General features: G+C 32.6%; 1 protein-coding gene across 1 annotated transcript; it reads right to left on the bottom strand.

Annotated features, from left to right (window-relative positions):
• Nucleotides 1-1474: 1474 nt before the first annotated feature.
• Nucleotides 1475-26303, bottom strand: LOC139526446 (uncharacterized). Its single transcript, XM_071321594.1, has 12 exons — nucleotides 26235-26303; nucleotides 23901-24073; nucleotides 21494-21814; nucleotides 20222-20325; nucleotides 16215-16395; nucleotides 14389-14557; nucleotides 9729-9788; nucleotides 7559-7731; nucleotides 5973-6293; nucleotides 4179-4282; nucleotides 3191-3371; nucleotides 1475-1792 (listed from the first exon to the last, which is right to left on the bottom strand). The coding sequence occupies exons 2-12, from the start codon at nucleotides 24070-24072 to the stop codon at nucleotides 1623-1625; spliced, it is 1956 nt and encodes a 651-aa protein (XP_071177695.1). The 5' UTR covers nucleotide 24073; nucleotides 26235-26303; the 3' UTR covers nucleotides 1475-1622.
• Nucleotides 26304-27569: the final 1266 nt, after the last annotated feature.

The raw sequence follows: 27569 nt of genomic DNA, 5'->3' as shown, positions 1-27569 counted from the left end.
GTTTGAGATACCACTTGTCATTAATCATCCTGGGCGCGTTATAAAATGGACTATATGTTATACCGAAGTCTAAAGGGCGCTTTGATACAAGTTGATCATGAAAAGCTAAATGTCTGTCTCCTGGATAATAATACATTTTTGGTGCTTCTCCGCGAAAATTGCAATATTATCCTATGTTCGTGCTTTAAAAGGTGGTTGATTTAACTTTATATCTGTTTCCATAAGATATTCTATGTTCAGTGATATATCTTCCCATAAAAAAACACATTTGATTTCTTGAAAAATACATTTGTGCTTACATTATATATAACAATGTATTACATGTTTGTGTTTTATAGGTCGGTACTGATAGGCGTATTCTGATTGATTAATGCAGTGTATTCAGTCTGACGAGAGTTTTCAGCTTTAAGTCAATGATTATGAAAAGAAAAACAATTGTAGTTGCTTTCTTTTGTGTATTTCAATTCTTTTTTTGTTTGCGTATCAATACCTGATTTACTGGTTTTTCAGGAAATCCAGGAGTCTTCGTCGAGGTTCCAACTACAACAGGTGCAGTTTTAATGGGATTTATGTCACTGAGTATCAATTTTGCGTCTGTTCAGCTGGACTCAAATTAGTGGAACTTAATTGCCAAAATCGTATAACACTACCTTCAAAACCCTGCAGTTTTCAAAACTAATGAACAGTATTTGAATATTGTTAAATGGTCTGAATGGGACAGCCTGTTACATGAAACCTCTAGATAAAGCACGTACATGTAAAGTTTGTTGAACACTCATTATGCGTTAAAACTTAACTTATATAAAGAAAACGAAAAATTGAGAACCATCACATAGAGGCTTTTAAAGTTTATTGGCTGGATCTTTGTTCAATTCTAGTAACGAAAATTAATAACAACGTTGTTTTGCGATTATGTTGAATGCTTTAGTGCCTTTCATTCAACGAAATGTTTGTTTAATGAAATAATGTTCACATTTGTTAAGTGAACTTGTTTGTATTATGGAATTATGTGCATCTTTTTTAGTAGGATCAAAGGATTTATGGTCAGTTTCACATTTGTTTTAAGATAATAAAGTTATTAGAATTCATTAGTGTACCTATTAATATGAAAAAGAAAGGATACGAGATATTCCTCCATAAGACAAATACCCAACACGTTAGTTTGAGGGTTGAAAAATATTCCAGGAAAGAACATGTGTTACATTGTGGTTAAAAGTGTGAGATATCTAACATACACCACAGAAATAGATAGAATAGTAGATAGCACATCGTGACTAACAATTTCTTTATTTTTATGTTTATCAACCTGTCATTATGATTTAAGATAAAATAAACAAACCGTAAATGTTGCATGACAAGCACGTATAAATGTTAGAAATAACGCAACTCAGTTCTATAATTGAAAAAAAATAGTTCAGTTTATAATTCAATTGTGTTCCCGCAACTATAAGTATTAGCTGTTGTTTGATAATTAAAATCTTCGTTTTTATCTTGTTGTATTGATACCAATTCTATGGTTTCAGATATGAAAAAGAAACTTCATATAACTTTGATTGTTTTGGAATATTTCAAAGCAGGTAAGGGAAATAACTATGAAACGTATTGTCAATTATGATGAATAGCTACAACTTTGATTCATATCTAGTCGTCTCAACACAGCCGGTATCAAGACTGCCGGGGGTAACGATAGACTTTAGCTGCATTTTGTTGTTCTGCATCCTATCTTTGTAAATCTGTTCAAATTCAGCATTTTGTTGCAATGTGAAATGGGATTTCCAGTCGTCTTCTGTACCTATATAGATTAGATTAGATTTTATTTTATTTAAAGTGCAACCTGATACAATATACATGAAATTACAATTACATTTCAATACATTAGCAATAGTATACCATATCAGCCAGCCTATATAAAACAACAAGATATCATTTACATAAATTGTTAAATTAAAATATATGGTGCATGGAACCTTCCTATGGGTTTTCTTTATCAATTTTTCTACCACAACTATTGGTACTTGATAAAAGTTTTCATTGTAACTCTGTAGTGTGACCATTTTAGTGCAGACATTGCATTTTGATGTCGACATGCAAACACAGACATGTGAAATTTTAACATTGAACTCTATACTACAACATTATAATATTCTCCTCTTTTGTCCTTTGTTTCTGTCTTCCTTTTTCGTGAAAAGATGTCTTTGGTACGGGCAGGTTATTTGCTATATTTAAGAATAAACAGCAATCAGAATATGAGGATTTGTAATTAATAAATGCCCGTGCCTCAATGCTCTTCAACGTGCTACTTCTTTTGATTTATAACAATTTGATCTGATTTTCACTGATAATTCCTATATATGTAGATGAAACGCGTGTCTGGCGTAACAATTTGTAATTAATAAATGCCCGTGCCTTGAAAAAATTAACAGACTAACACACATACAAAAACCGACGGTTCCTCCTGTCAAAAGAGGTATATCCCTTTATATGGTACCAGATAAAGTGGTAATAGATATGTAAATTGTATATCTTATCAAGTTTAAATAAATGGTAGTTCAATATAACTTCATAATTTGTATTTGAAATTTTGTTACAATGTAGTATTGATTCTATTCACATCATTTAACTGATGCAATAGACAGCACATTCAATTAAACCATAAACGCATTGAAATAATTCAAATATTCGATAACTGTAAGATAATCATTCTGGAAACGTCAGTCTACTGCATATACAAGTGGAGTAAAAAGAAACACCACTGAATTCCAGACATCTTTATTACAATTGACATAGAAGTATCAGAACAGGTTGTTTATCAAACAACAAAATCATCAGCCATCGAGATCAAAATAGAAGCACCTTAAACCGAAACAGACAAAAGCTATAATAAGTAATCAAAGGTACCAGACTTATAATGTAATACACCAGACGCGCGTTTTTCCTACATAAGACTCATCAGTGACGCTCAAATCAAATTAGTTAGAGAGCCATAACTGCCACCTATATGTTGGTGTGACACAAAGTGTTAGATGAGCTAACAACGACAAATGTTAAATGGAATAAACAAATAAGTACACATTGAATTTTTTTCGAAATATTGACGTAAAATTCTGTTCGTATCAGTTTCTTGACTGTGGATACTGGTGTTTATATTATTTCGCTCATGAAACATACGTGTTAAACATTATAAACTGACCTTTTCTATATAAAGGATATGTATTGCCTACAAATACGCTTCCTAACCGGTGTTCAGCAATCGCCTTTTTTGATGTTTTTATTTGCGAAAAGTTTGTGTTTTCTGCAATGGTCATTATTATTGAGTCTTTTACATCCAGCTGGAGAAATTGGGAGAGTCTTTTAAATTCATAAAATGGATTCTGCAAAAAAAAAAATGTAACAGACATCAAAACATCAGAATCAACACAGCCCTACTTATTTTTTATTTTTCTTACTAAACATATGCAAAGCAAGTAGAAATATAGAAATAAGAAAGGTTTATACATAACAAAACTAAGAAACACCACCAGAAAAAAAAAAACCCACAATTATTGATTGTAGATAGTGAGCAACTCAGCAACAAAATGTTTTTCTAAAAAAAATATTTTGGAGTCATGTTCAACATATAAACATTGAAGGTTTGCGCCTGGTGAACGTTTATACCTATTTGCAAACACATCTTCAATTTTCAATGAATGATAGCCGTACTAAATTCAGTATTAGATATGTAAAATGGATCCACTGATAAGCCTTCAAACTATAGACAATGGAAGCAAACTTCATACAGTGATACTCCCTGCTTCCAATGCCCATAATTTGCCAGGAAAAATCAAAATTAAAGCATGTGTAATTCGAAAGAAGAGATACAATATGTTATAGACTGAAAACATAATTATGGTGAATATTCAGAAAAAAGGTTTTAGATTATTATTATGAGTTTAGTAAAAGAAGCGACTAAACATTGTTTAAGTGTAATGCATATTTTAAATGTGACAAAGACCATAGCGTCCGAAAAGAAACACACCACAGCAAATCGGATGTAAAATTGGGACACAGTGAATGAACCTCTATTTGTATTCCAACTGCCCTAAAAACAAACGGAAATGGGCGTACATTTTTTATTATATCTTTATATGACAAATCTTGGTTACTGTTACTTGTAAACGTATTTAGATAATACAACATACCTTTTTTGCATCTTCATAGGATAGAACATGTATAGGATTATCAGGATTGTTTTGTCTTACTCTCTCCCATAATTGTGTATGTTGAAACCAGCCGTTGAACAGAACTAAAAAAGACATACTATTATTCATCAAATGAAGATGTTATTCTGTAAATATGTATTTGTTTGATTCCTTTTTTAAATACCAAAGTAAGGTCAGTGTCTTTTCATGTATAGGAAACTGCCTTTAAATTCAAAAAAGGTATTCGAACTAGTAACATACATTTGTAGTATATTTAATATGATCACCTGATATAATATAATCATCACGTGTAATACTGATCACGTGATGACTTTTTGATGATATTGATGTTACCTGTTCGGCTCATGTCAGAAAGCAAATTCCCTGAATAATGTAACAGAAATGACAGAAGAAAAATTACATTTCATCTACATATATGCAAATTACAAATCTCAGCAACATTGATGACGTAGCTTAGCTTAACAGCACTGTTTCTTAATTGACAAATTGCTTTCTATTTTGTATAAGGTAAACAGTATTAGTGGGGTGGAGGAGGAAGGGGAGGGTGCTGGGCTCAATGGCCGAGCGGACTAATTTGTCAAACGTCGTTTACTGTATGACAAGCCTGTCAATACTGAGGTTGGTAACACCGCATACAGCAGGTGCGCTCGACTTATATATATAGTGTGAAGCATTCTCAATTTTTCTACAGAAGGTCGAATATTAAAGCCGGTTTCCTTGACCAATACAAACTGACCGCCCTGTTCCTTGGGGTTTTGTTTGTTTTTGTTTTTTTTTCTCTGCATGTACCTAATATGTGACATTAATACTCCACCATTTGTTTTAGTATTTGGTATACGTGCAAATAAGACAATTCTCTTATCCAAGTCACGAGATTTGTAAAAGTAAACCATCATATGTCAAAGTACGGTCTTCAACACGGAGCCTTGGCTCACACTGAGGAGCAAGCTATAAAAGCCCCTCAAAAATCGCTGCATTTTACACATTTTGTGGTAATTTAAAAGTTAAAACTAATCTTTAGCCGAGATTGCACTGGCATTTGACAATTTTTTTTCTTAAGGAATGGCTTAACTTGCAATATTTCTGGATGCATTTAAAGAACAACTACCATGATGGTTCCTTAGAAGTGTTATAAAACATGTATAATTTAATTTGGTAAGATTTGAACATTGGAACTAGATTTTGAAGCATCGAACACAAATTTTGTTAAGCATTTTTGTTTTGTGTCTTGTTAAATTGCATAACGTATTTGCCATTGACCTTTCAGTAAACAATTAATCAAAATATTTTTCAAAACAAACAGTAAACCTAAATAATTATAGATGTAGAAAACAAATATTGTTTATCTTGCACAAGGAATTTATAATTATTGAACCCAATATTAGAATGAGGAGATATTGTATGATTGCCTATTTCGTTATGCCAAAATCTGAAAAACCCTGTAAACCACTTTTTCTTCATTTTTTTTGTAAATAAAGCACACATTGTGGTTATTTCTGTATTTTCTGTAAGCATGGTAATTACGATCAATATAACATGTACAGTTGATTACAGACACATTGTATGTAACGATTTTCCGTCATCGGACTGTAACGTTTGAAGTTGGTTTGTTGGACTTCTTGTCAATATAATACTTTCATACATGTAGTTGTACATTTCCGCATTTAAGAAGCATAAACTTTAAAAGAAACTATAAGTACATATACATATCATTGATGTACTAGTATATAGGATAACTATAGACTGTTTATGTTGTAAACAATGTATTCTCACCTTTACCGTTTAAAAATAGATTTAGATAACCAGCCCAGGTACCTTTCCATTTACTTTCTTTTATTTTGGTAAAGAAATGAAAACTTGAAACTGCTACTGCTCTAGGATCTCTTATAACATTAATTATTTTACATTTCTTTTGTCTGATTGAAACCGGAAGTTCTTCATAATACAAATGGCTCCCTAGAACTCTCGGCTGTGGTGACTGTTGCACGTTTTTAATAGTTCCAGCTTCTAAAACATATTTTGCTGGTAGTTCCTTTGAGATAACCGATGTGTTATTAAGTAGCATCGTCACTACTTCCCATATCCAATGGAAACCTGAAACATGATGTACATTGTATTACTGATAGATTGTTGTTTGCTTTACGCCCATAACTTACATGTATATTTGAATATAAACAAACTCATCATAGATACCAGGACTAAATTTAGTATATACGCCAGAAGCGCGTTTCGTCTACAAAAGACTCATCAATGACGCTCGAATCCAAAAAAGTTAAAAAGGCCAAATAAAGTCCGAAGTTGAAGAGCATTGAGGACCAAAATTTCAAAAAGTTTTGCCAAATACAGCTAAGGTAATCTATGCCTGAGGTAGAAAAGCCTTAGTCATGTTAGTATTTCAACAAATTAAAAAATTTGTAAACAGTAAATTTATAAATATAACCATATCACTGACAATTCATGTCAGCACAAAAAGTGCTGACTACTGGGCTTGTGATACCCTCGGGGAAATCTCCACCAGCAGTGGCATCGACCCAGTGGTTGTAAATAAACTCATCATAGATACCAGGAGTAAATTTAGTATATACGCCAGACGCGCGTTTCGTCTACAAAAGACTCATCAGTGACGCTCGAATCCAAAAAAGTTAAAAAGGCCAAATAAAGTGCGAAGTTGAAGAGCATTGACAACCAAAATTCCTAAAAGTTTTGGCAAATACAGCTAAGGTATGATAGCGAGCATATGGGTAAAACATGTGTGAAGCAATAATACTGTAATGTTTCTTTTGTTTTCGTAAAATTTTGTTTTGGGTAATTTACAATATCATGCCTTCCTTTACTATTTATAACCTATCTGTATAACATATTTTATAAATATGCAGTGGTTTATATAATTACATACTGCAAAAAAGTTAAATTCAAAAATACCGTAGTCCTTGTGTCATGTCAAGAACTTTTATAACTGACTAAAATTTTGGTTTATACTCAATTTTAAAGATCACAAACGGAGATGTGATTATGAAAGTGTCCTTTGTGTCCCATTTTCAAAACTACCACATATTTGTAAACATCGTATTAAAGCGATTGAACTGTAAACGTAAGTCCAAAAACCCGGTCTTTTATACGTAAACTTCTCATCATAACATATAAATGTACCAGATATGGACTATAGATGTACGTAGGTCGAAGTAACGAAACTTGATACACAATCACACGGTGATGCTAAACAAACATCAAAGTTTTTTTTCCAAATTTCCGATGGTCATGTCATTCAAACCCTTATACTAAATCGGAAATACAAATAAAAATAAATTTCAAAGTTATATCACATTTTTTGCGCGTTAGAAATATTTTAAACGCAATACCTGATTTTGGATATGAACAAATTATGACATCATTGTCTCCGGCTTCAAATGACTGCATATGTTTCCACTGCAAATGATAATCGGAAACACTTGCTGGGAAATAATGCCCTTTATATTCTTTTACAGTTATGGATCCAGCTAAATAACCATCCGCAACAAAAGTTCTTAGCATTCTACAAAAATGAATATTTTCATTCTTTTTATAATTACAATGATGTATCTGAAGTCTTATCACATTAGCGAGAGGCCATGGCAGAGATAATGTTTATATAAAAAAAGAAGATTTGGTATGATTGCCAAATAGATTATTCTCCCAAGGCCACACCAATTTAATTCCTTGTTCGACGGACCCGCCCGCATCTATTTTTTTTAAAACAGATTTTTTTTATTTTTTTTATATTCCCGCTTCCCGCATCCGGAAATGTAATCATGACCATTTCCCACACCGTTTTTTGTTGTTGTAAATATTATAAAAAGATCTCAACATTTGTTTTGAAAATCACAGTCTAACTTGTATGTAACGATTTTAAACCTATAGAGCCCCGCCACACTGTATAATATCCGTGAGAATATTTGTTTCAGCATGAAACCAATTAATCCCAAGTAGGGGTTCTGCGATATAAATATGTAACAGCAGAAATACCTGTACAGAACAAAACATTGGTTTCTCTCCCCCTTAATTATATTCCCTATCAAAAATTTTTCGTTGTTAGAATAAAGTATGTAAAGAACTTCTGAAAAAGTTGCCTTCAACTGCAATTATATTGTATGCTGGCGATACAAAACTATACATACTCGCTGCAGGTTTGTGTACCTGTCCTGGTTGATTCAGGGACCTGCCGTTCAGCAGTTATCGTTTGTTAATGGGGTTCATTGGTATTTTTCCCGTTTGGATATATAAATTAGATCGTTGGTTTTCCTGCTCGAATTGTGTACACTAATAATTTTGGGGTCCCTTATAGCTTGCTGTTTGGTCAAGATCAAGAACTGTGTAAAAGGCCGTACTTTGACCTATGCTATGTTTGTTATTATCAGGCTGTGAACAACCCTCCTTCAGACAAGAGGTCATTTTACTGTTGTAGAAAAGAACATATAAATACCGAGGATTTGTATTGTGCTACTATACAAAACCTTTGAAAACTTAGAATTTTTTACTCAAAAAGAGGAGAAATACATCATGTTTTAAACAATTTTTCTAAAAGCGGGGTCCACTTATTTTGAATAATATTTGACTGTTAAAGTAAATGTGTTAACATGGTTAAAGTCCAGGAATATTACAAAATTCTTGGACAAGATTTTACCATTTAATACCAGATAGATATTATAGTTCATTCGGAAAATATGAGCCCTTGTGTACTAAAAAGTTTTTTTTTTACAAAAAAATATGTTATAACTTATATTGACCCCTCATAACAGGGATAATTATAACATTAATGGGTTGTTCTGAACCTGATTATGACTTGGATGAAGAATTGTCTCATTGTCAGTCACACATACATAGACCAGATTTAATTATTCAATTATTTCTTGTTGAAAGAGCAAAAAATGCTTCATAAATTTAAGAAATGTCAAAGTACAAGTTTAAATGAAGTTTTAATATTGTCAAAACCTACTATTTTATGTTTACAAAAAAAAATATAATCGCTCGCCTTTGCTTTTCAAGCTTCGCCTCAAAAATTTGCAAATTAAATATTTTTTATCAAAATTTTCAAATCGCTCGCTCGCCCCAATTTTTGGAGTCCAAAAATCCGTAGAACAAGAAATTAATTTGGTGTGGCCCAAGAGACCAAATAACTTACTGTATGCTCTTCAACAATGGATAGAAACCATACAAAATATTCAGCTAAACAGGCTGCAATATGACAAGTGTAAAACAATCTAAACAAGAAAAAATAAACGGCCTGATTTACCTTTAAAAACCTACTTATGGTATGAAAAAATACCAATTTTGATCTCGTCCAGAATAATTCCAACTTGAGCATAGGTGTCAGGCCACTAATTGAAAATCCCTATCTGTTCAACCTAATTTTGCAATTTTCACAGCTTTCTAAATATTTTACCTTCAGTTTAACTTCATAGAAACCAGGTATATCCTGAATTGTACATGTATCAGCTTTCTACATGTCAATTTTCACCATACCTTTGAAAGCCTTCTAACAAATTAACTTACCTTCGAATAGTGGTCCTCCAAAAATAACCTCTTGTTTTCTGGAAATCTGTAATTAGTATACTATGGAGCGCATTAATCCTCAATTTATAATTCAAACTCATAGACAAGTAAATTTTAAAAGAAGCAATTTATCGATCCATGGAGAGAGTTAAGTTGTACTTATAAAATCACATTTGACCAGAGAACCAATCAATTATTTTTCGTTAGTTTTATGTATCCAGAATGAAAAAAAAATCTGGATAAATCATTGTACATGCCATCAGTATGATCGTTACATGTGAACACGAAAAAACCGAAAAAATTTAAACTTCTGTGGGTCGAGCGTCAAAATGTATCTGTACAAAAATTATTCATTCGAGTTAAAGAATTAAAATGATTAAGATATTAATATAATTTCATTAATCATGATATCAGTATGTTTCAGTTAAGCATTTACTGCCATGTCACCAGTGTAATTGTACAACATTGTAACTAGCAAAACAGCTTTTTTTTAAATGTGCACAACTCTGTAAAACATAGTCATGATAAGATTGGACATACACAATATTTCTGAACACATGTCTGTTCTAGAGTTTCATAATAAAAAAAGTGAAAACAACATGCTATAACTTTCATATCAGTCATTTACATTTACCTACCCCTTGTTATGTCCAATTTTTTAGGACACTATTTCGCTTGCAACATTTAATTGTTTTATTCTTGAATATCACTAAATTATAAGATTACTTTCATAATACTTTTATTTTATTTTCTTCAACAAATATTCAATAAATAAGTTATTCAAATATTGATAAATGTACAACGTATGCCGACAAACACACTCACACGTTATAAACATTTAACCCAAAGATACATTACCTGTGTAGATTGGTCAATATATGTGTACTCGTAAAATAACAAGTAAACATATTAAGCTAGAAATGCAAAACGTTTGTAAATGAAATGGCTTATCAAGTAACCCAAATACAATACAAATAATTCATATAGTGATAATTTGTAATAGAGTGTTTATGAAATTATAATACGAAAAACATTACCTTTTGGATTAGTTATACTGCACAATTATACAGATCATACCGTTATCATACATAATACATAACCTCATTCTATTTATAACCTCGCAATGATATAACATAACTCTAATTGTATCAAAATTATCTACAAGGTTAATCTGTTTACACATAAGGAACATATGTTTTAACAGCTTTACCTATAAAGTTCTAATTCCAGCAAAGTACAATTTAGAAATAATATATACATGATATAAACAAATATGTATTAAACGTATTTGTGTCCCCTTATAATGAATTTAATACAAAACAAATAATTGACTGTCTAACATATGTAGGTTAGAATTATTAAAGATAAGATGAAGAAGAAAACCAGTGGCCGAATGTCTTAAACATGTTGTATATACTACTTAAATAATGTGAAATATGTAGGGAACAAATCTATGGAATCTGATTTAGCTTTACACAAGATAATAGTGTTTTGTTATATTGCTGAATTAATGTCCTTCAACACATACATGTTCGTTTGGTTTTTTTTTTAGTTTGGTTTTTTTGATTGCTTCTTTTTTTTTGGCAGGTCGGTTGCTATTTAAATAACTTTGTAAATTTTCGAATTCAAAGAATCAAATATTACTTGAGTTTACTTTTGAATGATCTTAATTCAAAAGAAATGAAGAATTGAAAGCCATTAATAAGGTATTTGGTTTTGCAATACTTAACGTAACAAAATCGAATTCAAAGTTGAAATTATATCACATTAACAAGAAATAAACTACGATACACCATTATCTTAAATCTGAAAACAAGGTTTACCTACGAACTCATTTTTGACATATCATGTCTTCATGTCGTAATTCGTTTTTTTGTGTGTGTAAAAAGACATGTACCTGTGTTTGATTTATCAAACTGAAAAAGGAAGAATATACAAACTTGGTTCTTTTAAACTCATATATTCCGGGGTTTGAAAGTCAAAATTCGATTGAGAAAAAACGAATCTGGGTTACAAACCAAAAGTAGATGGAAACACACCAACTACAAGTGAAACTGCGAGCTACTGCTCACTGATGATACCCCCGCCGCAAGTGGATAATATTGATAGTGTAAAAATATGCAAGTGTTCGGTAAACAGGAAGTACCCCCGCCGCAAGTGGATAATATTAATAGTGTAAAAATATGCAAGTGTTCGGTAAACAGGAAGTTGTCGAATGATGAATCTGAAAACGCATCACACGGTATAGCTGACTTATAAAAATCCTGAAACCAAATTTCAGAAATCCTTGTATTGTAGTTCCTGAGAAAAATGTGACGAAAATTTTTGACTTGGTTATCATGTGTAAAATCATACAAGTGTTCGGTAAACAGGAAGTTGTCGAGTGATGAATCTGAAAACGCATCACACGGTATAGCTGACTTATAAAAATCCTGAAACCAAATTTCAGAAATCCTTGTATTGTAGTTCCTGAGAAAAATGTGACGAAAATTTTTAACTTGGTTATCATGTGTAAAATCATACAAGTGTTCGGTAAACAGGAAGTAGTCGAGTGATGAATCTGAAAACGCATCACACGGTATAGCTGACTTATATAAATCCTGAAACCAAATTTCAGAAATCCTTGTATTGTAGTTCCTGAGAAAAATGTGACGAAAATTTTCAACTTGGCTATCATGTGTAAAATCATACAAGTGTTCGGTAAACAGGAAGTTGTCGAGTGATGAATCTGAAAAAGCATCACACGGTATAGCTGACTTATATAAATCCTGAAACCAAATTTCAGAAATTTCAGAAATCCTTGTATTGAAGTTCCTGAGAAAAATGTGACGAAAATTTTCAACTTGGTTATCATGTGTAAAATCATACAAGTGTTCGGTAAACAGGAAGTAGTCGAGTGATGAATCTGAAAACGCATCACACGGTATAGCTGACTTATATAAATCCTGAAACCAAATTTCAGAAATCCTTGTATTGTAGTTCCTGAGAAAAATGTGACGAAAATTTTCAACTTGGCTATCATGTGTAAAATCAGACAAGTGTTCGGTAAACAGGAAGTTGTCAAGTGATGAATCTGAAAACGCATCACACGGTATGGCTGACATATATAAATGTTGATACCAAATTACAGAAAGGGTGAATGTGTAGTTCCTGAGAAAAATGTGACGAAAGTTTCATGGGACGGACTGACTGACGGACTGACGGACGGACTGACAGACAGAGGTAAAACAGTATACCCCCCCTTTTTTAAAGCGGGGGTATAATAAGAGGAAAACAAAGGAACAAAAGGAATATATAAGTGCAACACAAACGGCAATTCACATAGAAACGAACTATTTGAAAACAACTGCTTGTAATTGGTATAGGACATTTTTAAATGGATTGAACTGTTGTGATCCAGAGGGATAAAATGGTCGAAAGATACTAGATGGACAATCAAACTCAGAATCGAAAATAAACTGACAACGCCCTGCCTAAAAAGAAAAAACGCAAACAATAGTACACAAAACACAGCATAAAAAATAAAGACTAATCAACACCAACCCCACCAAAAAAGGCGATTTAAGGTGCGTCAAAAAGGTAAGCAGACCCTACTCCACCTGTGGCACCCATCGTGTTGATCATTTTAGTACAAACCCGGTAATAGGTCTTATTCGGTTCGTCACACTCGTTAAAAGGGAACGAGATTGTAGTTTCGACCTTAGATACATATCTGCTATCATATGTGAAACGAATATTCCAAAATGGACAATCAAATCGTGAAGTCGTCTGTAAAATTTACTAAGGGAAGGTTCAATTTCACATTTTGTAACTCTTGGATTAATAGCTTCTATGGGAGCATCAACCCTCTGTCAAAAAAATCATGATAGAAAATGCAAATCCGGAAATATAGTATCAATTGGGAGATATATACTCCGTATGCATTCGCTGCTGGAATCTTGCTACATAGATATGAAATTGAATCATCGTAAAGTTTTTTCAACTGATCCTCATTGTCCATTTCTAGATGTAAGTGAATATATGAGGCAGACTTAAATCTTTATCATATTTATGTTGTATCCTGTTCTATAGTACGGTTGGATGTATGCCTTCAACCATATTTTGAATTATTTAGGGAAAATGTTTTATGTAGTTCTCGATGAATTGCTTTTGTTACAATAAGTCATATCTGCGTATAGTTATATAATAAGGCTTCATATAAAAGGATAGCTAGTAAAAAAATAACATCTTATTCTTTTCATATAATACAAATCATATGCTTAAAACATATTTATCAAGTTAAAACATGCAAACGAATAAGATTCTGCAGTAGAAATATGACGAAACAGAATATGCAACAACTGTGTAACGAATCGTGACTAAATATTGCATTATCTTTATGTTAATCAATCTTTAAGATTGATGACAAAATAAACAAAACACACATGTAGCATGACAAACATGTGTAAACGATAACAATAAAGCATTTATAATTCAACAAAATAGATCAGTTTATAATTCAGTCGCGTATCAGTAGCTGTAATCCTAACGACTGTTTAATAAAGTTTGTGTAAGTTTATATTGATGCCAGTTCTATGGTTCAGATAACTTTGAACTGTTGGAAACATATCAATACAGTTAATCAAATGATGATTAATGATATAAACAAATTATGAATTGCTACAACTTTGATTCATATCTAGTCGTCTCTGTACAGCCAGTATCAAGACTGCCGGGGGAAACGATTGATTTTAACTGTAGTTTGTTGTACTGCATCCTGTCTTTGTAAATCTGTTCAAATTCAGCATTTTGATGCAATGTAAAATAAGATTTCCAGTCATCTTCTGTACCTAAATAAAACAACAAGATATTATATAAATAATTTGTAACATAAAACAAAAAATACTTTGCCTGTTTGTCCTTTATTATTGTTTCTACCACAACCCGTTTTACTTGATTACATGTTTTATTGAACAAGTGTTGTTGGGAAATTGTAGTGCAGATATTGATTAGTATTAAAATGTTGCTTTGCTCTTTTTTTTCTAACTGCCACACTGGTAAATTCTTTTGTATTGACACACCTGCATACGGGGTATATATCTCCCAATTGATACGATATTCCCGTGCTTGTATTTCCTATCATGATTTTCTTGATAGAGGTTTGCTGCTCACAAGGAAGCTATTAAACCAAGAGTTCCAAATGGTGAAGTCGAAATCATCCCTTCGTAAATTTTACGGACGCCATCACGAGTTGGTTGACCGTTATGGAATAACCGTTTCACAAATGATATCGGATATGTTCCTTACGTCGTAACTACAATCCCCTTTCATGAATATGACCTACCGAATTAGACTATTTACCGGATTTGTAATCACTTAAGCAACACGACGGGTGCCACATGTGGAGCAGGATCTGCTTACCCTTCCGGAGCACCTGAGATCACCCCTAGTTTTTGGTGGGGTTCGTGTTGTTTATTCTTTAGTTTTCTATGTTGTGTCGTGTGTACTATTGTTTTTCTGGTTGTCTTTTTTATTTTTAGCCATGGCGTTGTCAGTTTGTTTTAGATTTATGAGTTTGACTGTCCTTTTGGTATCTTTCGTCCCTCTTTTATGTCTTCGTCTGATATGAGAACACTATTGGACAGATCTTATTTGGGCGAGTTAGGGGTTTGTTTTGCTTACATCAGAGCATGGAAACAGCAAATAGTCACAAATAAACAAACTGACACACAAACACAACAGTCGAAAATACACTACACAGACTACAGAGTCCCAATTAAAAACCGATATTAACTAATGGTATCCTGTAAAATCGACAGATCCCGCTATGTCCCTCCTGTTAAAAGATTCATATATATACATATCACACTAGTTACATATATGCATCTTGTATATATTATAAAGTTAAAAAAAAATCAATATACCTATATTTGATTTCAAACCCCTAGTACAAAACAGTATCGATTATATTTACAACATTTAACTTATAAAGTTTTGCATACCTAAATAGGGAACCAATGCAGTAGACAACAACATTCATTACTGTCATAAATGCATCGAACTAATTCAAACATTTAATAATAATTGTACGGTAACAACACTGGAAACGCCAGCCTACGCCATATGCCATTGGAACACAAAAGAAACACAATAAAAGTCCAGACAACTTTTGTACACAGAATTTAGAATTAGCAGATACAGCTGTCCAAATAAACAACAAAATCAGGGGAAAAGGAACAGCCCACTAACATTAAAACAGCCATTATGAGCAAAATATACCGGTAATAAAAGGATAACACCAAACCGAAACAGACAGAAGCTATATGCTGTTTGACCTTAAGTGTCAGTTGAGCTAACAATGATAAACGCTTATCGTAATAACATATCAGTATCAACAGAAAATTGTAAAACATTCATGTAATTCTGTTTATGTCGATTCCAACATTATGCTCACCGTTGCTAATATAAGGGCGCACATGAAACATACTATAACATAATATTACTGACCTTTTCTATATATAGGATATTTATTGCCCGAAAATGCGTCTTTGAAACGGTGTCCAATGGCCGCCTCTTTAAAAAATTTCATATTGGAAAACATTGTTTTTTCTGCAATGGTCATTATCATAGAGTCTTTAACATCGACTTCAAGAAATCGAGCGAGTCTTTTAAACTCATGAAATGGATTCTGCAAAAAATAAATATGTTTACTGTATCAATCAAAACAGCTATACTTCCCCCTCTACCTGATATATTCTGAACAAATAAAGCAAATGCAAACTTTTGCCTGCAAAAATCAAAGTGGGAAACACGCAAATACTTTTTTCAATAAACAAAAGAAATATATATTAGTATGACGTCCATTTGCACTGAACTTGTACACATTTTTATTTGAGGGGCCTGCTTAGGCACACCTCCGAGTGCGAGATGTACCTCCTGCGCTGAAGACCCGTTGGTGATTTCGGCATCCAGATATCCAAAAGTGTTATTAAATGATTGATTCAGATGTTGTTTCGAAGGGTCTTTTCTGATTTAAGTCTTCAATTGGAACTCATTAAATTACAAAAACAGTCCGCACTAAGTGGTGCACAGTTAGACTCCATATGAATTCCGGTAATTTGAAGGTTTACGGCTTCGCTCTAGCGCACAAAAATATTATAGTCAAACTACCGGTAAACAGATTACCAATGGTCTTTTAATGCAATGATTTTTCTCTGCCATAACTCATCTTAGAGCTCTCGCCTTTCGATGAAAATATACCTGTGAAAAATGCTCTCGTTTGAAAAACTATTGGGAAACTCAATATCAACTAACAATTTGACTTTGATATCAGATATTCATGAACATCCCTTGTTCATGTTGTTATTTTTTTTTCATGATTATGTATCATTTTGTTGAAACATGCCAGAGTTGGTTTTACCTTCAAATGTTTTCATACAAGACTCCTCGATTTCAATACACGACGACCGTCACGACCGTATAAAAATACCTAAACATAATTTGTTTTAAAAACATAAAAGAAGATATTATATGGCCAAAGATCACGAAGTGGTACACCTTTGTTGGAAAGTACATGATTTCCTCAGGGAAACTAATGAAAAATAATAGTTTAACTAGAGGCTCTAAAGAGCCTGTGTCGCTCACCTTGGTCTATGTGAATATTAAAGGAAGCAGATGGATTCATGACAAAATTGTGTTTTGGTGATGGTGATGTGTTTGTACATCTTACTTTACTGAACATTCTTGCTGCTTAAAGTTGTCTCTATCTATAATGAACTTGAAATTAGTTTCAGTGGAAATGTTAGTAAACATTTACAAATTTTATGAAAATTATTAAAAATTGACTATAAAGCACTTTGCTGAACATTATTGTTGTTTACAGTTTATCTCTATCTATAATAATATTCAAGATAATGACCAAAAACAGCACAATTTCCTTCAAACTAACAATTCAGGGTCAGCAACCCAACAACGGGTTGTCCGATTCATCTAAAAATTTCAGAGCAGATAAATATTGACCTGTTAAACAATTTTACCCCATGTCAGATTTGCTCTAAATGCTTTGGGTTTTGAGTTATAAGCCAAAAACTGCATTTTACCCCATGTTCTATTTTTAGCCATGTCGGCCATCTTGGTTGGATGGCCGGGTCACCGGACACATTTTTTCAAACTACTTACCCAAAAGATGATTGTGGCCAAGTTTGGATTAATTTGGCCAAGTAGTTTCAGAGGAGAAGATTTTTGTAAAAGATTACTAAGATTTACGAAAAATGGTTAAAAATTGACTATAAAGGGCAATAAATCCTAAAGGGGTCAACTGACCATTTCAGTCATGTTGACTTATTTGTAAATCTTACTTTGGTGAACATTATTGCTGTTTATAGTTTATCTCTCTCTATAATAATATTCAAGATAATAACCAAAAAGAGCAAAATTTCCTTAAAATTACTAATTCAGGGCCAGCAACCCAACAACGGGTTGTCCGATTCATCTGGAAATTTCAGGGCAGATAGATCTTGAACTGATAAACAATTTAATCACTGTCAGATTTGCTCTAAATGCTTTGGGTTTTGAGTTATAAGCCAAAAACTGCATTTTACCCCATGTTCTATTTTTAGCCATGGCGGCCATCTTGGTTTGATGGCCGGGTCACCGGACACATTTTTCGAACTACTAATCTAAAAGATGATTGTGGCCAAGTTTGGATTAATTTGGCCCAGTAGTTTCAGAGGAGAAGATTTTTGTAAAATATTACTAAGATTTACGAAAAATGGTTAAAAATTGACTATAAAGGGCAATAACTCCTAAAGGGGTCAACTGACCATTTCAGTCATGTTGACTTATTTGTAAATCTTACTTTGCTGAACATTATTGCTGTTTACTGTTTATCTCTATCTATAATAATATTCAAGATAATAACCAAAAACAGCAAAATTTTCTTAAAATTACTAATTCAGGGGCAGCAACCCAACAACGGGTTATCGGATTCATCTGAAAATTTCAGGGCAGATAGATCTTCACCTATTTAACAATTCTACCCCATGTCAGATTTGCTCTAAATGCTTTGGTTTTTGAGTTATAAGCCAAAAACTGCATTTTATGTTCTATTTTTAGCCATGGCGGCCATCTTGGATGGTTGGCCGGGTCACCGGACACATTTTTTAAACTAGATACCCCAATGATGATTGTGGCCAAGTTTGGTTTAATTTGGCCCAGTAGTTTCAGAGGAGAAGATTTTTGTAAAAGTTAACGACGACGACGGACGACGGACGACGGACGCCGGACGACGGACGCCAAGTGATGAGAAAAGCTCACTTGGCCTTTTAGGCCAGGTGAGCTAAAAAAGTGATAAAATATAAGATGGGTCGACAATACATGTTGAAATTCAGACAAAAAAAAATCTTATTATCAGTTAGGTTAAGGATGTTTGCTCCTCCATTTTTTGACTTTTTGCCAGTTTTTCGGAATCCTCTGGTTTTATCCATGTATTGTCATTAAAATATTTTGCCCACTAACCCCTACTTTTCTTTTTATAATTTTATTACATAAAGTTTAAAAAGCCATATTTCAAAATTTAAAAAAAATCTTGTTACTTTTTCATAGTGTTTTAAACAATAAGGTGCCAATGTTAAATATATGAAAAATCTAGAGAGAATAATTTCCCGCAAAATTTTCAATGGCTTTTATCTCTAAAACGAGCACACGGACCCTCCATTTTTTTATACTTTTTTAGTTTCATTATTCATATACTATCAATTCATAATAGTCTTTTAAAAAGCTTGTTATTTTTTAACAGAGTAACGAACATCCTTAAGAAACATATCTTACTACAAACACTGCATTTTATTATTTTAATTGTGACAAAGACCATTTCGTGCGAAAAGCAAATACAACACAAGTAGCATACAAAAGTAGGACACAATGACGTACCGCCAAAAAAAAAACCATATTGTGTGTTAAATTTTTATTTGATCATTATATCCTAATTTTTTATATATAAGGTATAGAACCACTAATTCAGGCACGGTCTGAAAGAGCATAAACGAAAGAAGTATGTACTGAATTCCTACAAACATAGCTGTATCTGTGTCCCTAGGTGAAGTACATGTATTTCTGTAGTTTTGGTATCAAATGAAAGCTTGGAGACTTGGGATCACTGAAGAACATCTGTTAAATTTTTTTTTAAATAATCATGGTAATAAAGAAATATATAGAATTTAAATATAAGTAAATAATTTTATGTCTTTTTCAGAACAGAAGTACCTGTTTCTGTACTATCAAATTTCTGGTAAACAGTACACTCTACTATGCATTTAAAGGTATGCTGAATGTTTCAGCACAAGGCAGGATAATGTATAGTTTTGACATGAAATAACTACTACTTTATTTGAACGTAAGACAAAGTAGCCTTTGACGTTAACTTTGTAATTGCAGAATCTAACATAGATTGCAACGGGGCTATTTTTTAGTGGGATTATACCACAACTTTAATTATATAAAAAACTAAAACATACCTTTCTGGCGTCTTCATAAGACAGCACATGTATGGGATTAAATAGATTATTCTGTCTTACTCTCTCCCATAATTGTGCATGTTGAAACCAGTCGTTGAACAAAACTAAAGTAGACATATATGATAAGTGTATGAAAGGAGATATAATTCTTTAAATTTATATGTGTTGGATTGCCTGTTGAAATACCTTATCATAGTAAAGTCAATGTTTTATATATAAATACATAGGAAACTGCCGTCATATTCCAAATACGTTATTTTCTATTAATTAGTATCGTAATGTGTTTAACATTATCAACGTAATAAGATCATTACGTGCAACACTGATAACGTCTCTCTGTTAATATTGATATAGCTTTTCGGCTCATGTAACATGTGTAAGAGGCAAATTACCAATGTAACTTTTCCTGTTTACAAAACTATATATTTTACGAATAACTAAGGATTTTCTTATCCCAGGAATAGATTACTTTAGCTGTATTTGGCACAACTTTATTTGGAATTTTGGGTTTTAAATGCTCTTCAACTTTGTACTTGTTTTGGCGTTATTACTATTTTGATCTGAGCGTCACTGATGAGTCTTAAATGTATGTAGACGAAACGCGCGTCTGCCGTATTGAATTATAATCCTGGAATTTTTGATAACAATTTAAAAGAGGTAAAAGATTAATTTTATCACATCAAATGCAAAATTGAAAACTAAGGAACAGTGGTGACGTTGCTTTGCTTAACACAATGTATGTGACGAAACATACATGTAATTCTTCTATGTCTGCTATTAGACCTCGGTGGCCCAGTGATGGAACTACTGTATCACCAGCTTATCAGCACTGAGTTTGCGGTTTGAATCCCGCAATCAACAGGTGCGCTCGTCTCAAATCTATTTTGATTTGAATTATCATATTTCCATACGAAAGGTCGGTGGTTCTTTCAGGATTTCTTTAAAAGTACAAAATGCAAAAATGACCGCCACGAAAAAGCACAATAGTGTTTAGCACTAATAACCAATCTATCAATCAAATTATTTGATCTTAGATTAGCACGACATTTGCAAGAAAGTACATCGTGTTCTGTTGCTTATTTTACTGTAATTGAATAGAAAAAATGATATAAATAACAGTTCTAATAAGAGTTTGTTAAACTGAAAACAAAGATCTTCAAACGATTTAATGAACTAGATGTAGATTTGCGTATTTTAAAAGCCTAAACTTTCAAAGGAAATCACCTATAAGTATATATTAATAAAATGTTTAAATCGCAATGCAAATTTTACCTTTACCGTCTAAATAAAGATTCAGATAACCAGCCCAGGTACCTTTCCAATCACTCTCTTTCAATTTGGTGTAGAAATGAAAACTTGAAACTGCAACTGCTCTAGGGTCTCTTATAACATTAACTATTTTGCATTTCTTTTGTCTAATTGAAACCGGAAGTTCTTCATAATACAAATGGCTTCCAAGAACTCTTGGTGGTTGTATATGTTGTACTTTTCGTAAATCTCCCATTTCTAAAAGATATTTCGCTGGTAGTTCCTTTGTTATAACCGATGTGTTATTAAGAAGCATTGTCACTACTTCCCATATCCAATGGAAACCTGAAATCATGATGTGATACTGACTGAATGTTGTTTCTTTTTATACCGAACAATACATGTATATCACATAGCGGGCATAAAGGTATCAAAAATAGGAATATAAGGTGAGACACAGTTATACTTTATTGTTTCTTCTTTTTGGTATAATTTACACTGATTTAGTAACAAATCATGCCGTCTCTACAGTTTATGACGTATCTGTCTGACATATTTGATTAAGATGCAGTGTTCAATGTAGCAAACTTTTGAAACATATTACGCTCAGTTTATAACTCTTACATGATCTATAGCTGGTAAATATGATTTTTTGTTTCATTTCAATAATATTTAAACTTCAAAATCTGTTAAAAAAAAGAAACGTAAAATATATACCGTGACGTTTCCGATTTTGGTTCTGTTGTTAGGGATTTTAGTTGTGACATTATTTAAGATATGACGTCATACTCAATTTAAACAAAGAAACGATATCATCAGGTTACGTTTTTCATTTCAAAGAATTCTTAAAAACGAGACCGGAAATAGGAAGAAGAATTTAGATTTCTGCGCAAATGCAGGAATGAAAAAAAGTGACAAAAAAAAGTTAACGGTTTTGAGTTTATTAGTACAATGAAAATTTCGGGAAATTTCCCGATTTTTTTTTTATTATTAATTCTTCTTCGTCCCCTTAATACGGACATATAAAAGAAAATTTAATATTAACCAATGTATGCATTGAATATAGCTTACAATTTAGCAAGTGGTTCTAATACCACAGTCACACAAGGCCACGATCGCACTACAATCTCTGAAAAATGTCAAATTCTGGCGATCATTAAGGTCGTCGTGTTACGGTTGTGGTGAGGTCTTCATGATCCTGAGGATCGTGGCTAACTTTGAACATGTTTAAAACAATTGTGGTGCGGTCGTATCGAAAGCATGTCGTAGTAGAAGCGTAGTAAGGTCGTAGTAAGATCGCAAAGGTCGCTGTACCATCGTAGCGAGAGCGTAACGAAAACACGATTTTAATCGGAGAGATAGGGCGTAGTGTAAACGTGGTATATATGTAGTCGTAACAGAAGCGTTGTTTTGTCGCGGGGAGAACGTAATGGTCGTAGTGAGGTCACAGAATAAGCGTAACGACCACGTTTTATAATCGTAGCGGGATCGTTGAAGAAGCTTACGTGTATGAGGACGTAGAAGCGTCGTGAAAACTGCGAAAATCGACATTTTAATGCCGCTCATAACGCGACCTCACCACGATTTTAATTTAATTTAGATCGTGATTAACGTGCTGCGATCGTGGTCTAGTGTGACTGGGGAATTAGAGAAGAAGAAAAAACACCTAACATATATGTAATGAGACAAGTTCAAGTGAATCATTTCAAATACTGGTCTATTATTAATAATTTTTGAAGGATCACGCGATTAAAACCTTTGAAACCGTTTGTTTCTTATATGAATTTTATAAATACTGTCCAAAATTAGAAATAGTGTTGGGCGTTTACAAACATGTTTAATACAGGCAAATCATATATGTCGATCTGCAAAGCAATTAGTCTGTAATTCAGATAATACAGAGGTTGTCGTTCGCTGCTGCAAGTCAACTATGTTTTTCTTTCCTTGCTGTCGTATAAATTAAGCGGCTGTTATTTCCTAAAATATGTTATGTCGGGATCTTTTATAAATACTGTTAATCTTAACTCATTGTTGAACGCAACACAATGACCTGTTAAAAATTAAATATTCGTCGTTTTGTGTTTATGGTATCAATAGTAAAAATAACTTATATGTTAACACATCGTACGTATGCGATTTAACCGTGAAAGAAAGCCGCGGTCTACGGGTATATTCTAGAAAAAAAACTTCCCATCATAACATCTATGTACCAAATAGTATACATGTACATAAACTCTAAGAATAGGAAGCTTTATACGAATGCATACGCTGTGGACAAAAGTCATTGTGTTTAGTTTGCATTCAGCGATTTTTATGTAATTTGATACCTCATTTCAAAATCGTGATACAAAACTGTTACAGTCAATTCACAGTTTAGTTCGAACACTCTTTTTGTAAAAAAAAGTTTCAAGCTTGTCGTTAAACAAAATACCTGATTTGGGATATGAGCAAATGATGACATCATTGTCATCGGCTTCAAATGACTGCATGAATTTCCAGTGAGAATGTATATCTGGAAAATTTGCTGGGAAATAACGTCCTTCATATTCTTTTACAGTTATAGATCCAGCTAAATCACCATCCGCAACAAAAGTTTTTAACATTCTGTAAAAATCAATATTTAGATATAATTAGAATGATTGTCTTTAGTATAATCAAACTTCCGAAGGTCATTGCAATAATATGTGACCAAAAAGACAACTCTCCCTAATCACCAAACAACTTAGATGCCAATAAATGCAGAACACCGAACAGCCTACAGCAATTGGTAACACTCACTTCCCATACTATGTTATATAAGGCCCCAAAATGAACATTGTAAAACAATTCAAATGACCTGATCTATATGTAAATTATTATACAGAAACAAACGACAACCAGTAAATTTCTTTAGACACGTTCATACACATTGTGGCGGGGATAAACATGTTTGAAGTCACAAACCCTATACAACCTGGGCCAACGTAGAATATATGAGCTAACCCGTAATATGACATAACATATAATGAATTGCTACATAGACAAAATAATTATGTAATTGTTCAATGAAATTGTTTTATCTGAACATATTTTTACTTTCTTTGTCTGATGTTTAAGTAATAACACTCGCCAAAGCGAGTATCTTTCACAACCTAAAATGTAAAGGGCAATAATGTATGCAACTAATACAAATGTATGTAGGTTATCGTATTGCCTTAAACTAAAAAAAAGCCCATCAATGCCGTATACTTAGCTAAAAAGACCCCGACATAACAAATATCAAAACATTTCAAATGACATCAATTGCGTTATATATCATGTATATGCTAAAACAGTTAATGTAAAACACATTAAAATAGTATAAATGACAACAGGCAAGAAAAACACCTTGTTAAAGGGTAGACAAATATAGATTGTGGTGGAGTTAAACATTTTGGGGGTTCATAATCATCCCCTTTTCTTCTCTGTCCTGCAGTCAGTCTACCCAAAGTTAAAGGTCATCTTTTCGAATGGGAATCTGGATTAACCCCTATGTTCAGTTCAATTCCCTGCCTGTTTACACCCACGAGCATAATACTATCCCAACTCCCAGTATTGAATTTTGACATTTGAGTTGATACTTATATATATCCGTATTGTCAATCCTCTCCCCCTTGGAACTGAGTTGAACCTGTAAAACAAACCCTTATTGAAATATGTATTTTTTCTTGTCTTAAATAAATTCTAACATGTCTAACTTGCGTTACGGAAGAGACAATCAATCGATATCTCAGGACGTTCTATTCTACAAGTACCCTGCCTCGTCCACTTTTATTTTTGTTCATTTGATGAGTTAAGCCTTATTCAACTGATTTTTGTAGTGCGTTCTTATTATGTACTGATATACCACTGTCTCAGGTTAGGGGAGGGTTGGGATCCTGCTAATATGTTTAACCCCACCACATTCTGTATGTATGTGCCTGTCCTAAATCAAGAGCCTGTAATTCAGTGGTTTTTGTTTGTGTATGTGTTACTTATATGATTTTCGTTCAATTTTTGTTCATAAAAAGGTCGTTAGTTTTCTCGTTTGAATTGTTTTACATTTTCATTTTGGGATCTTTTTTTTTTAGCTAACTATGCGATATTGGCTTCGCTCATTGTTGAAGGCCGTACGATGACCTAAAGTTGTTAATGTCTGTGTTATTTTGGCCTCTTGTTGAGAGTTGTCTCATTGGCAATCATACCACCTCTTTTATTTTTATGTTATCGCACATATTTGCCTGATTTGGCAAAAATAAAACATTATTTATCTTTCGTCAGCAAAAGATGGTCAGGGATAGGTTATTTCTTCTCTATTTATACATTTTTCGACTGTTTAACTCAAAAACAATTTTTGTCTTAAATACTGACACATACACGCTTGATCACGCTTAGTCTTACATCTATGGTCTTATCTTGGTGAAAAGTTGGTCACGAGTTTAATGATCTTTTTAATTATCATACACGACGTATACATGCAGGTATATATGTGTGTAAAAGATCGTTAAATATGAATATTTTTTCAGTAACAGAAATCCATCAAAATACTGCATTCTATTTACTTTCCGGTTAGACATAGATTGTAAAGTTTTGTATTCCATATTTTTGTGTATTTGAAATTGCTATATTGTGTAGTTAGAAATGCAAATATTTTTACCGGCCATTAAGTCAAATAAAGGACAATACTTACATATAATTCATATACCGATCATTTGTAATAGTACATTGAACAATTAATAGTATGAATATCATATATATATGACCTTACCTTTTAGATAAATAAATTAATCATTGGTTCGGAAAAAGGTAGCATATATAACACATAACCCCATTCTATTAATAACCTCACAATAATATATGGAACACCAATCGTATCAAAATTATCAACAACAACGTTAACACATAAAGCAAATGTGTTTTGTCTACTATGCCAATACAGAATTTGTTTCTAGTATAAAACAATGTTAACAACATATACAAGTATTTATCTTACGTAGTTGTTTTTTTTACCTTTCATTTATAAACAGAACAAATCAAATAGAGTGTCAACCATATAAAGGTTAATATGATTATAGAGAAGACAATGTGGCAGAAACTTCTTGATAAGTACGTATCAAATACAATGAATAGTACAATAATGAAATATGTTTTCTTAAAAAAAAGTTAATTGTATACATAACAAAGTTGTGTATTTGTTAAACTTACAATTCATTTAGATGTATCATTCGAGCTAAACACGATGTTCATTTATTTTTATTTTTATTTTCTCGTATCTATTCCTCTCTACTTAATTTTTGATGTTCTGTGTATTTTAGTGTGGACCTAGGCTTGTATAATCCAAATTTGGTCATGTTGCTATTTGTTTTGTTTTGTCTTAGGGAGCAATCATTTAATTCTAAGGGGGGTGCATGGTTTTTTTCCGAGTTAGAATGTTTTTTTTTCGTTAACATTTTTTTTTTAAATTTTCAACGCTGTCAATCAAATTATTTCCTCTTCGCAACTAAAAATATAATCACTATAAGGTAATGGATTCAGAATATATTTTTGGGGTTTGTTTGACTACAAGATCAAATGGGGATAATAATTTATATTTTTTTTTTAAACCAGAACCCCCGCCCCCTTTTTTTAAAGTTAAATGGTCGTACCCTTACAATGCATTGGTTTTTGTTGCATTGTATCACTTGACTTGGCTTAAAGTGAATGTTGATTCTTTTTCAAAAAGAGATAAGTATATCTGATATATTTGAATGGTTATTTTTGTCCTTCAGTATGTTTACTTACTTGCTTTTGTTTATCCAATCACCAGAAATGTACTGTTTTTTATAAAAAGTGTCTCCATGTTCCCTAATATTTCGAGTTTTTTCAGTATGAAGTGACTTCTTGTTAAAATTCGGCAATCAAACAGCGCAAGTGGAAATGGAAAACTATGCTAACTAGTTCTAGAACAATTCTACCTTTTAAGTTCTAACCATGTCAGAATAAGTTATAATGCAGAACTGTCATAATACATTGTATGTATCAATGTACAACTTTTTAGATCTGTTTACTTGTAGAATTGGTTCTAGGGTAGACTTGTCGAGTTCCATTCGAGGAAACAACTGTC

The sequence above is a fragment of the Mytilus edulis genome, chromosome 6 (assembly GCF_963676685.1).
Source record: "Mytilus edulis chromosome 6, xbMytEdul2.2, whole genome shotgun sequence".
Taxonomy (NCBI): Eukaryota; Metazoa; Mollusca; class Bivalvia; order Mytilida; family Mytilidae; genus Mytilus; species Mytilus edulis.
This window is presented reverse-complemented; position numbering and strand designations above follow the sequence as displayed.